Genomic DNA, 13,684 nt, shown 5'->3' on the forward strand with positions numbered 1-13,684 from the left:
TGCATTACCACGCCCCTCGGCTGCAGGTCCTCCTAGGTGTGATAGCATTTCAGCTTCTACAGCAGGTGTGCATTCCAAGGTGGCTTTGACGCTTCCTGGTCCAGGCTGCAGTGAGTTATCGCTCACAGCTGATGGCTTAAGGATTTACTTACTCTGGCTACCTCCATCAGCATGGGATCCCAGCTCCACATATCTTGACGGGCACTAATGCCAGTCATAGACCCAGCGATTTTCTTTTCTGCAGCCAGAGGTTGCAGGAAAGAAAAAAAATCGCTCGATTCCCCCATCAATCGTCAGTGTCAATAAGGGAATCCCTCTCGCTGAATCATTGTGTTCTCCCGGCAGAGAACATAGTGATTATTTCTAGTGGCTTTAAAAGCCGCTAGCAATAGTTGCATGTAAAATCTGACAGGCTGGTTGAGTCCAAGGTGATCGATCGTTTAACTTGGGTACATTCAGCCTGCCCATACATGGTTCGAAAATTTGAACAGTCTACGGCTGGCTTTGTTTTATGTGCTATAAATATATATATATATATATATATATATAATACTGTAACAGCCATGTTCTTCCCATCCAACAGTACGAGTGTTGGCTGGGGGCACAACAGACAGGTCTTATTTAGCACAGGCGACAGTGAGGCTGAGTGGCGGTTCACACTCATGCGGCTGCAGCGTTCGCATGTAATGTCGGAGCGCACTGCTCCTTCATTACATGCGATCGGCTGTGCGGTGCGAGTTTAGCCATACACTTTGCATGGCTAAATTGGCACCGCACCCGCAGCAAACACGCACATGACCCTTTTTTGCAGCCGCATCAGGATCGGATCGCACAGCGGTTCACACTTGTGCGATCCGATCCTGTGCGAACTGCAAGATCGCACTGCGATATGCGATCAAACTGGGGGTGTCGTTAAGATTACATTGACACCCCCAGCATATAGCATATGGCAGTGTGAACTGCCAGGGGTGCGTTTGCAATGCGGGAACAGGCTGCGAATTCGCAAGCCTTCCCGCATCGCATAAGTGTGATTCGGGGCTGAATAGGATGTACATGATGTGAATTTGTTTAGTATTTTGAAGAAGACTTACCAGGGTTTGGGGAAATGTATCCTGGGTTAGCCTCATATGGAGGAGGTCCAGATTCTGGGGGGGCAAAGGGCATGCTGGGCGGCGGATAGGCTGCTGGAGCTTGTCTGTTATCTATAATTAAAGGAAAACAGATTAGTAAGTAATGATGCCTGGTGGAAAAGGAGAAAGTTGGCACAGAGTGAGCAACAAAAGCTGATTACCTTCCATGCCGGGGGAGCCATGTTTGTCCTCTAATAGTGGGGCTGTGGGACTGGGACCCCCGGGGTAGGGAGGGGGTGGGTCACTGTTCATGATGCTATGAATATATCTGGTGGAGAAGAACACAAGACAAATCAATATTAATCATCACTTGTCTCTTCGCCGATGAAACACATACCAATCAAAGTGATACCTTTTTCATCAATGTTGAGTTAAAGCGGTAGTAAACCGCCAGAAAAAAAAAAAAAAACAACAATGACAACAATGGGCCCACCTGCAGGTTTAAGTCATAATGTACTAGTATGACAGACTTACCTGTACACGGAGCCCTCCAGCGGTGTGCTGTCACGGGGCTGCCCAACCCGCTCTTCCTTTCGGGTTCGCAGGCTCCAGCTGTATGAATGGCCGGGGCCGCAATGACATAACTCCCGCGCGGTAAGCCGTTTCTTCAGAGCGCATGCGCCGGTGGCGTCACCGGCTGCATATTGTGTGAATATCTCCTAAAAGTTCAGGTTTAGGATATATTCACTGTACCTACAGGTAAGCCTTATTATAGGTTTACCTGGAGGTACAAGTTAAAAAGTGGAGTTTAATTCCACTTTAAAGAGAACTCCAGTTAAAAATTAAAATGACCGAGCACAGTATAGATCAATAGTCAACATTCTTCTTATAGTCAAAATGTATAATAAAATCCTACGGTGCTATCAAACAAACAGCTGCTAGCACAACAACTGACATAAAGTTGTCTATATAAAACAAACATAAAAGTGCAGCGCTTAAGTGACAATCCAATAATAGTATGAACAGGTGAAAGTCTGTATACAATAGTCAGTCCTAAATTCTGAAGAATGGAAACATGAAGTTATGCCATTGAAGAGACAAGAACTCACTGCTCAAGATGGTGTAATTGCCCGATGACTCACACCGGTGCATGCCCCGGCTCGCCTCCGTGAAAACTTGATAAAGGAAAAGGAATTGGCAGCACTCCAGGTTGAGTCAAAATCCAGATTTATTGACTGGACATCCAAATATGACAATCGTGACAAGGTAAACCATACTTTGTCACAATTGTCATATTTGGATGTCCAGTCAATAAATCTGGATTTTGACTCAACCTGGAGTGCTGCCAATTCCTTTTCCTTTATGAAGTTATGCCATCAAACTTCCAAGGTGATGACTAGGGAAGAACCCAACACCAACGTGAATGAATAAATGAATGCGCTCACCAGATGTTATGGACTCAAGTACCATATAGCAAATGGGTCAGCCAAGCTTGATGTTATCCATAGGACCCAAGGGATGGTTGTCTCAGAAGGTGGCCATATACGCCTGGATAAAATTTACTTTATCACCCAGTAATGTATCTAAATGTGGAAGTAAGCCAGATAACATTCTTATACTGCTAATGTTAACAGTATTTTGCAACTTCCTGGAAATTTAAGCAAGTTATTTTCCGTGCCAGGCTGACCACACCCTTCAAACCGAGAATGCCTCAGTGGTGTTGGTGCCCAGTAGCTTTCCTCTCACATTCATTGCATAGGCAGGATGGACACCTAGGTCATCGTACATGCATTTGCACCGATCCCTACAGCTCCTTCTCTTCTCCCTAGCTTTAGGTCAGCTCCTCTGATTGTTCTTACCCAACCGATTCAATGGAAGGGACACAGAAGATAGACTGGTCCCTACAGCTCCTTCTCTCTTCACATCACCCTTCTGACCATTGCAGGGCAAGGAAGGAACACAGAACAGAGAGGAAAACCCCCTGACATTTATGATGCATTCGGTCAGTAGCATTACCACAGCAGTTCTTGTTTTTCTTACGTCCGGCCCCCCCTCCCTCTTGCATAGTTTTATTAAAAGATAAAGTGGTAGTAAACCACAGCCTTAAAAAAAAAAAAAAGCAAGATAATGACATAATACGCTAGTATGCATCACATACTAGCACATTATGCAATGCTTACCTTAGATAGAAGCCCTTCAGTGGCTTCCATCTTTACCTGGTCTTCCTTTCGGGTTTGTGTACTCTGGCTTTTTGAATGGCCGAGCCACGATGACATCATTCGGGAGTCACAGCTGCGGCACAGAGCTCTGACATGGATGGCATGCCATCCCTTAAGAGCGCATGCGTGGGTGACATCACCGGCTGCATGCAGTGTGAATATCTCCTAAACAGTGCAGGTTTAGGAGATATTCATTGTATCTACAAGTAAGCCTTATAGGTGTACCTGTAGGTACAAGTAAAAAAAAAAAAAAAAAGACTAACTTTAATTTAGAAAGTAAAGCTATTATTTTTCCAGCAGCAGCTGATTAAACATTAATATGTCAGCCCTTAGCTATTGCAGCCAATAGCATACATTTACACTGCATGCGTGTCAACTTAGCACAAACGTTACATGCGTACGTTACAGTTTTTTGAGAGGATCTTGCTAAAGACTTCAGACTTTACATTGTTTGTCTTATATAAAATCTTTTTTAAAGCTTAAGCTTGACTTAACAAAAAAAAAAACTATAGCTTTAATCACATCACTTACCTGTATATTGTACAGGTAACTGGAGAAATCTTCACTACAAGGAGCCCCGTCCTCTTCCTGGCTCTGAACTTCCAGTGCCGCAAGGGGTTAACAGTCAGGCCTTCAGCAGTACAGATTAGTCTAACAGGGAGTCGCCCCTCCTTCCTCCTCCTCCCCCATTAAGAAAAGTTTTTTCCTCCCCCATTAAGAAAAGTTTTCTCATTGGTTACATTGCCTGTAACACAATCTGTGAATGGTAGAAAGTCTGATTAGTCATACATAGAATTCTCTCCACCATTCACAAATCATGTTACTCTTTCATTGATTACACTGCCTGTATTTCTCAATGGAGGAAGAGGAGAGGAGTCCCTGTAAGACCATCTGTACTGCTGTTCTGCCTGAAGGCCACCGCTGTGAATAACTGCAGTGCCAGAAATTCTGAGCAAGGAAGAAGACGGGGCATCCCTGCAGTAAGGGATCCAGCTCCCTGCATGACATGGGACATACTTCAATACAGGTAAGTGATGCCAACAATGCTGTAGGTAGCTATTTACTTAGGTAAACTTTAGCTTAGAGTAGAATTCTGGCCTAAACCCAACTTGTATTAAAACCATCCTCTCCCTCCTAACACTTCTGCTGACTAACCTGTGTAAAAAAGACGCACCTACCTATTTTTAGTCCACTCCAGTCTGGTCACGTGATCTGGCTTGTGTCAGCCAGTGGCAGCTGCAAGGAAGAGGATGGAGCAGTGACAACGGCTGAGACATAGGAGCCTATGGGTGACATCACCGTTCCTGGAATTCCCAGCCATTTAAGTGCTCCCTCCTCTCCCCTGCGGCCACCAATGACTGACACAGATGATCACATGACCAGGCTGGAGGGGGCAGAAAATAGGCAAGTATATACATCTTTTTTTTCGTCACAGGTTAGTCAGCTTAGGTGTGGAGGGACATTTGAAGGATAGTTCGGTTTAGGCTTGAATTCTACTTTAAAGCGGAGTTCCACTCAAATGCAGAGCTTACGCTTATCTGTCTCTTCCCTGTTTTTGACAGGTACCCTGTCCCCCACTTCTGTCGGACCTCGCTGCGGCGAGGTACATCAGCAGTCCGGCCCCCCTCCTCCTCCCTCTGTTTCTGGCCAGTAATTGAGCACAGCATGCCTTGCGCATGGGCAGTAGGGACCCAGCTGTGAGGCCGCTACACTTCACTGCCGGGTTCCCTTAACGGCAATGGCGGCGGCAGCATCCGACAGCCGATGGAAACATCGGCTGTGGTGCCGACATCGCTGGATTCCAGGACAGGTAAGTATCCCAAGATTAAAAGTCAGCAGCTACAGTATGTGCTGCTGCTGTCTTTTAATTTCTGGAGGGGGAGGCCAGAACACCGCTTTAATACTAGATGTTCATCTAAGACTACACTGTCCACAGAGTGACAACACTGCTGTGCCATTGCACTTCAGAATAAAGAGTACACTATCCTATTACAAAAAACAGATGTTAATGCAAAGGGGCCCCCTTTTGTTATTGTTTGTAAGGCCTAATGTAATGATGCAGTGTTGGGTGTGGGGGTCCGCACACATATTCTCAGAGTGTAGGCATGCGTATATTTATATCTGTCTCCCAGAGGTGGTTACAAGTTAAAGGAATTGTAAAGTCAGAAGGTTTTTTATCTTAATGCATAATATGCATCAAGATAAAAAAAAAAAAAAACAACCTTCTGTGTGCAGCAGCCCCCCTCGCCCCCCCCCCTTTTACGTGACGTCACTCTCTGTCCAGCGATGTCCACGAGTGTCTCAGCCATCCGAGATTCTCTCTCTTGATTAGCTGAGACACAGCAGCAACGCCACTGGCTGCTGTCAAAGTCAGCTAGCCAATCAGGAAAGAGAGGGGGTGGGGCCAGGTCAAGCTGCTTGTTTGAATGGACACAGGAAGCTGTGACTCAGCCCAGGGGCCCCATAGCAAGCTACTTGCTGTGGGGGCACTCAACAGGAGGGAGGGGCCAGGAGAGCAGAAGAGGGACCTGAGAAGAGGAGGATCCGGGCTGCTCTGTGCAAATTCACTGCAACAGAGCAGGTAAGTATAACATGTTTGTTAGTTTTATAGGAAAAAAAAATAAGACTTTACAATCACTTTAATGCCCATTACAAGCCTCTACACACCACAGATCCAATATAAATAGAGGCAAAAGCAAAGACTTATAACATCCTTGCTGTGTTTTCTGCCCCCCTCAGAATGCGATAATAATGTTTCTGCTTCCTCACAATTGGAATCCCAGTCATTTGTTTTACATTCCAGAGAATCTCTTGGCAAATAAGCTGAATCCCCCAACTATTTGTTATCCTTTCCGGAGAATCCTCGGGAATGCTCAGCTCTTGTCTTTTCATTTTTCTGGGAAGGTTGGGAATTGAGGTGAGAAAGAGACCTTTCCACCGGGGTCCATGAGAGACATCAAGAGGGGGGGGTTCTACTCAACAATAACCAGGCAAAATTTGTATACCGATTTTCTTCAGAGTTAGCCATACAGTTTATTTTTGGATGGTGGAAGGAAAAAGGGGTTCCTAAAGGAAGCCTCCACAGATGCAAGAACAACATGAAAACAACTTTAGGCTAGGTTTACACCACATGCGGTGGGACTGTGTTGGATGGCTATTCCAGTGTAGCCCCACAGCATGGATAAAGCAGAACATCAAATAAAAAAAAAAATATATATATATATATATATATATATATATATATGCGCTAGGTATCCATTTTTTAGTGTCAAAAAAACAAAAAACATTAACTTAATCTTAAAGTTGTGACAAGCAATTCTACATCATTATATGTCCATATAACAGTCCAACCCTAATCCTCAAATTCACCAATCGAAACATGCGATTTCCAAAGACTCCCATTTGTGCTCCAATCATACAATAGACTATGCTGGAAATAGTATCTTCTGTGTTTCCACACCACCCTCTTAACACACTGACACTCACCAGACATTTAGACTCAATATTGTGGGGATCTGCTTGGAAAATTCTGTCACCTGGAAGTGACGTCAGAATCTATGTAACCAATGTTACATAGAAAGCTATGATGACGAAACACGTTGAGGTGGGGGTTACGTAGCTTCTGATGTCACTTCCGGGTGATGGAATTTCTGGTCGGTGGAACGCACGGCAAATCTCCATGCTGGGAGAAGGCAGCCAGCCTAGGTGATACAATACCCATACACTACGGACATTGCACGGTGGTGGCTTTGGCACAGGCTAATGTGAGCTTTATTTTAATACCCTGTAGATCACGTATTTTAACGATAAAAACTGATTGCACTAGGAGAGCATTTTGATCTTTTATCCCTGAGTGATTAGGTGGAGCTTAGACTACAAGGAGGGTGGAAACATGGAGTTTGAGATGGTTACATCAAAGTAGTGGTGCACCGAAATAAAATTCTGGTGCCGAAACCAAAAATTCAGGATGCACTTGGCAAAAGACCTAAATTGACGATTTTTAAAAAAATATATCTATTTTTATACATAATTGTATTATATTCGACTTTTTAAAGCAGAGTTCAACCCAAAAGTGCAAATATTGCATTAAGGCCTCCTGGCCCCGATATGCCACATTTGGCATGTCATTTTTTTTAGATTTGACAGGTACCCACTCCAAAGTTCTTCTCTCCCCCTCCCTCCCTGCAATCTTCTGGGACACGTCCCAGAAGATTGCCCGTCCACTCAGGACGGACATCGTGACTTTTGCTCATGTGCACCTGGCTTTGAAGCTGCAAGCTGTCACAGCCGGTTGCCTACACAAGAGATCCCGGCGCCGCGGGGAGAAGAGGGAGAGAACCGAGGCTCCCGCCGGCCGCATCGCTTCACCATGGGACTGGTGAGTGTGTGTTTATTTAAAGTCAGCAGCTACACTTTTTTAAACACCAAAACAGGTGGAACTCCGCTTTAATTAATATCATGAATTTAAATATGAAATTTATTGTGGGCCATTATCAGCACATGGACATGTTTAAGTCACATAACCTATGAAAAACACACTATAAGCAAGGTAAAATCACGTCAAAAATCGCGGGCATTTTTCGGCAGCCATTATTTGCACTTTTGTTTTCTTTTTTCTTCTGGGACAACACTGAAAATTCTATTTTTGGCCACCAAAGTTTAGGTTAAGTTGGTATTTTTTTGTACACTGAAAAATTGATGCCTAGCGCCCATATTTTTTGATTTACATTTGTGTTTGTATCATGGGGTTTTTTTTTTTTGGTTTAGCTGCAGGGTTATCACCACTTTGTTTTGAATTCATTTGTATTAATCTTTGGCGCCGTTACTTTAGCTTAGGAAATGTCTCCTATGTGCACGATTCACACCACTGCTTTGAACCACGTAGCTCGCCATTGAACTTTGTCAGATGTCTGTGCTACAGCTCAATAAAGTTTATTAAAAAAAAAGGACAACGGTGCCATGCACTGAACTCAGCACATCAATGCTGCGCTGATCTTGGACCCACCGCAAACCTGCTTTGCAATGCAGCGGTTTGTGTGAACGAGCCCCAACATTGTATGCCTTGTGTGAGTGAATAAAGGCCGACAGCTCCAATTTGATTGGTTGGGAAAAGTAACACGGACACTCTGCTGTCTTCAAGTTTCTACAAATTAGCCTTATAGAGCTGCTCCACTACTAGTATTACAAACATAAAAGCAGCATTCTAGTAGAGGGATATGTGTGTGTGTTTATAAGAGAAAGCTCTGGATATGAAGAGGCCATTGTTTAGGACTAATATTTGGGCCAAGTGTGACAAAGGTACACAGGAGATTGGGTCACTCCTTATATCCCATGTCCCTCCTACTACCAGGCCCAGTGTTTATTATCACAGTCCACAACCTGAAAGTCCTGCCAATTATTATGTACAAACATCTCGGTTAACTCCACTTCCAGCATCTCTAATTTCTACAGCCACTGTGTGCAACTTCCAATTCAAGGGAGTCACTTCCCACTGATCCCCAATGTAAGGTCCATTCTTCCCACTGATCCCCAATGTAAGGTCCATTCTTCCCACTGATCCCCAATGTAAGGAGACATTCTTCCCACTGATCCCCAATGTAAGGAGCATTCTTCCCACTGATCCCCAATGTAAGGAGACATTCTTCCCACTGATCCCCAATGTAAGGAGACATTCTTCCCACTGATCACCAATGTAAGGAGACATTCTTCCCACTGATCCCCAATGTAAGGAGCATTCTTCCCACTGATCCCCAATGTGAGGAACATTCTTCCCACTGATCCCCAATGTAAGGAGCATTCTTCTCACTGATCCCCAATGTAAGGAGACATTCTTCCCACTGATCACCAATGTAAGGAGCCTTCTTCTAACTGATCCCCAATGTAAGGAGCATTCTTCTCACTGATCCCCAATGTAAGGAGCATTCTTCCCACTGATCCCCAATGTGAGGAACATTCTTCCCACTGATCCCCAATGTAAGGTCCATTCTTCCCACTGACCACCAATGTAAGGAGCATTCTTCTCAATGATCTGCAATGTAAGGATCATTCTTCCCACTGATCACCATATAAGGAGCATTCTTCTCACTGATCCCCAATGTAAGGAGCATTCTTCCCACTGATCCCCAATGTAAGGAGCATTCTTCCCACTGATCCCCAATGTAAGGAGCATTCTTCCCACTGATCCCCAATGTAAGGAGCATTCTTCTCACTGATCCCCAATGTAAGGAGCGTTCTTCTCACTGATCCCCAATGTAAGGAGCGTTCTTCTCACTGATCCCCAATGTAAGGAGCATTCTTCCCACTGACCACCAATGTAAGGAACATTCTTCTCACTGATCCCCATACAAGGAGCGTTCTTTCTACTGATCCCCAATGTAAGGAGCGTTCTTCCCACTGATCCCCAATGTAAGGAGCGCTCTTCCCACTGACCTCCAATGATTTTAGTAGGGGTTACCTGAAATCTATTTCAATGTTCACCCTGGGGTAAAAGCATTGAGAAAGGCCGGTACGGAGTTATGCATACACCATATATCCTAGAGTGTCCCGCCCAATCACATTCCTGTCTGAGGTCACATGCTGCCTAAAGCCCTCATAAACCTCTCATATCTATGAACACTTTAAGGCTTTGTTTCAAAAACAAGCAAATCAAGGACACTATCTCATTGTTTCTTTCCTACTCAAACACTTCAGTGTTGAGCAAACAGACCTCATGTTGAGACCGGTAAAGTCTTGTCCGGGCAGTGCGGTCACAGCGACAGGATGAAAGTCACCTGGGCCGGTTATAAACAACACACAATGCTTTGTCTGCACACAAACTAACTTGAAGAATCAGGTGTGAACTGAGCCGGGGACGGTGCGGAGTATCCCATGGGCAGGTAAACCCGGCACCGCATGGATGGATGTACAATCACCTTCCAGCTATTCAATTATACATTGGCGTGGCTGTAGTTACGTATGGATCCAGTCTCATCCCTAGCTGGGAAATCATTTACAAAAGGGGGGCCCTTTACAATAAGGCCATAAACTTCCTCACAAATAATAAGAGAGTAACGTATTCTAATGACATATTGACACTGCAAGCTTCCAGAGCTGGGGATCTGGGCTCACCTCCGGACAATGGAATTATTTGCATGCGTTTCCTTTATATGCTTTCATTTCTTCCCACAATTCAAAGACATTCTGCTACACTAATATAAAAAAAAAAAAAAAAAAAAAACACATCTAAATGGTAACTAGATGACTTTTAGTTTGCTAAAGCACTGTGCATTGTAAACAATTGCAAAGTTAGCTTTCTATTTGAATAAATAAAGAATAAAACTCCCATGCTGCGCATAAAGCTCCCTGAACCAGCAAATCGATCCTCTCTAGCAGCCTCCAGGGAGTTGCTATGGACAGTTTCTGTAGAGTAGCAAACCATGGCCTTTTGGCCAAGCCAGAGCTATCAGAATTATCTTTGGGCTTGAGGTTTTGACTTTCTGAATCACCTTTGGTATGAGCCTGAATGGAGTGAAAGCGTACAAGAGATACTCCGACCAAGGAAAGGCAAATGCATCCAGACCCAGACTGCAAGGGTCCCTGGGAATTGAGAAAAAGTTTTCTACTTTTGTATTTTTGGATGAGGCGGGTCGGTCTATTAGTGGCTGGCCCCACATCTCTGAGATTGCCCCAAACACTTCCTGATTCAAGCTCTACTCAGTGTAACAAATCATCTCCCTGCTCAAGAAATCCGCCAAAGTATTCAACTCCCCTTTGAGGTGAAAAAGCCGCCTGAGAGAGGGAGTTTTCTTCTGCCCATATAAGGATCAGCTTTGCCACCTTCATTCCCGCGTACGTCCTGGTTTGTTTATGTAGGATACTGCAGCCACATTGTCTGATAGTACCAAAACATGTCTCTTATGTTGGCTCCAAAGGAGAGAAGAACTTTCCATACTTTCTTCAGCTCTCTTACATTGGAAGAGCAGACGGTTTCCATGCTCTCTACTTTCCTGCGTAGCCAGATGTTCCATGTGGGCTCCTCAACCCCACGCACTCACATCTGTTGTTATCCGGATTGGAATAATCCCATCCGAAATCTCCCTTTTGACAAGTTGTCTTCCTGCAGTCACTAATGCAAAGACTCTTTCACTTGATCCGGCAGGGTTACTCGATCATTCAGGGTACTCTGACGCCCGTTCCACACTGACAGATTAAAAAATTCTGCAGTATTCTCATGTGCGCCTGAGCCCAGGAGATTGCTGGGATTGATGCAGTCATCAGACCCAAAGGTCTCATCATCTCCCTAATGGATACTGCCTGCCTCAGTAGGAGATTGGAAGTTTCTATCTTCAACAGATCTTTCTTTTCTTCCAGTAAAAATACTTTTGCTTCCACTGAATCAACTATGTAACCTAGGAAGACCACTTTCTGCGAAGATCGCAAATTTTACTTTTCGGAGTTCGCAATCCACCCCTACCCACCGATTGCAGATGGTTCATTGTGTAGTTTAGGTTTTTCACCCACCCTGTGGAGGTCTCCGCAGACACCAGCAGATCGCCCAGGTAGGGTATTATCTGAATACCTGAGGTCTATAACCCCTGTAAGGCTTCTGCCAGGACTTTTGTGAAGATCCTGGGAGCTGACGCCAACCCAAACGGGAGGGCATTGAATTGAGAAATGATCGTCTGGCCTGGTCCTTTCACTGCAAACCTGAGGAAAGGTTTGGAACAGTCTCTGATCAGAATATAAGGAAAGAATATGGGCATAAAAGAGAGAAATGCCCAAAAGCGCCATATCATGTTGAGTATAGGGGTATATAATAGTGAATTATTCCAACAAAAAATACACCCACAATGTTAATAGTAAAAAACTGGTGGTTCTCCACTCTCCACGCTCAACTTGCTTTCTCTACCCTCCTACCCCCTCTTCCTCTGCCACTGCTCCCTTCACATGCTGTCTCACGACACTCCTGACGCAAGCCACCCCCATCTCCCCTTCCATAACCGCCCTTCCCCCCTACCTCCTGTTGCCTACCGTACTCATCCTTAGCGTGGGCCGGTCCATACGTGTGTGTGGACGGTGCTCCTCAGGTTCTGGACACAGCTTGTTCCCCTTGGGGGTGTCCGTTCCTGGGGAGCTCCCTCCAAGACTGCCACCTTCTTGTCTCCTGACCGTCCCAACCCACGTGTCTACAGTTAGAGGGGTAGGAATCCTCTCCCTTCCTCATTACTACCCTACCCTGTTGATTCCTAAGACCCCTTAAGATTGAACTTCACCTCAGTACACACTGGTTTGGGCCCATGTGGCTGGGGTTTATACCCGAGTTGCATCGGCCCTCCAAATCGACATTGTTAGACTGAATCCCTTGCCATATATTCTACTTGGCAGTACTTATCATAGATGGCATCTTTCTGCTCCTAGATATAGTATACGGTGCTTATGAATATGTGCTATGTACTATTGTTTGTATTTGCTACTACTGACGGTGCTGTAATGTCATCACTTGTTAATGTTCATTTTTATTCTTCCTAATAAAACGTTTATTGAAAAAAAAAAAAAAAACTGGTGGTTGATTGCAGCATGTGTGGTTTTAGTGACTACATAGTCCTACTTGGTGGCTTGGTGGAAGATCCACTTTTTATTACCCTGTCTTTTGATTCAATAAATTTAATGCTTTTTACCATCAACATTGTTGGTGTATTTTTTGTTGGAATAATTCACTATTATATACCCCTATACTCAACACGATATGGCGCTTTTGGGCATTTCTCTCTTTTATGCCCGTATTTTTTCCTTATATGCTTACTGCCATATGAGTATCACTCTGCATTTTTGATTTTCTGAAAGGGAGTCGGGTTTTTTGATTTATTATATATGTTAGTTAAGCTTTTCCGTTTTTTTCTGATCGGAATATGCAGATATGCATTTTTTAGGTCGATTGTTGCCATGAAAGCTCCTTTGAATAATAGCTCCAAAAAAAATCGTGTCCATTTAGAATTTTTTCTAAACAACACTTTTGTTGGCTTCCTTTAAATTCTAGATCAACCTCTCTTTCCCCCAAGGTTTTCTGCTGATGAACACATGAGAATTGAACAATCCGTACCCTTGAGGGATGGGGGAAATGACTCCCTGAACCAGAAACTCCTGAATAAGATGGCAGTGGCGGTGGAGTCACCAAAAAGCGACTTGGGGGTATATGATGGAATTCTATCCAATATCCCTTGTCGAACAGCTCCAGGATGAACCCATTGTTTGTAACCCTTTGCCAAGAGGGTAGTCATTGGCTTTTGTCTCTGGTTTGGTAGGGATTAAACAGAAATCTCCCTCTGCCTTAACACTTCCTCTGTTGCCTATTCTGGGGTCCTTTTGACCTGTGCCCTTCTGACCAGTTTTTCCTGAGAGGACAAAAAGGCCTTTTTT

At 44.4% G+C, this 13,684-nt stretch overlaps 1 protein-coding gene across 2 annotated transcripts in view; it reads right to left on the reverse strand.

Annotated features, from left to right (window-relative positions):
- The window catches only part of CDIP1 (cell death inducing p53 target 1), a 39,128-nt gene that overhangs the window by 17,822 nt on the left and 7,622 nt on the right, over window positions 1-13,684 (reverse strand). For both annotated transcript variants that reach the window (XM_082260822.1, XM_082260823.1), the window contains exons 2-3: window positions 1,292-1,398; window positions 1,092-1,202 (exon numbers count right to left, since the gene is read on the reverse strand). In XM_082260822.1, the coding sequence (XP_082116948.1) occupies window positions 1,092-1,202; window positions 1,292-1,382 (202 nt within the window). In that variant the 5' untranslated portion in view covers window positions 1,383-1,398. The remainder of the gene's footprint in view (window positions 1-1,091; window positions 1,203-1,291; window positions 1,399-13,684) is intronic.

The sequence above is a fragment of the Pelophylax lessonae genome (assembly GCF_965119305.1).
Source record: "Pelophylax lessonae genome assembly, chromosome: 6".
In the NCBI taxonomy this organism is placed as follows: domain Eukaryota; kingdom Metazoa; phylum Chordata; class Amphibia; order Anura; family Ranidae; genus Pelophylax; species Pelophylax lessonae.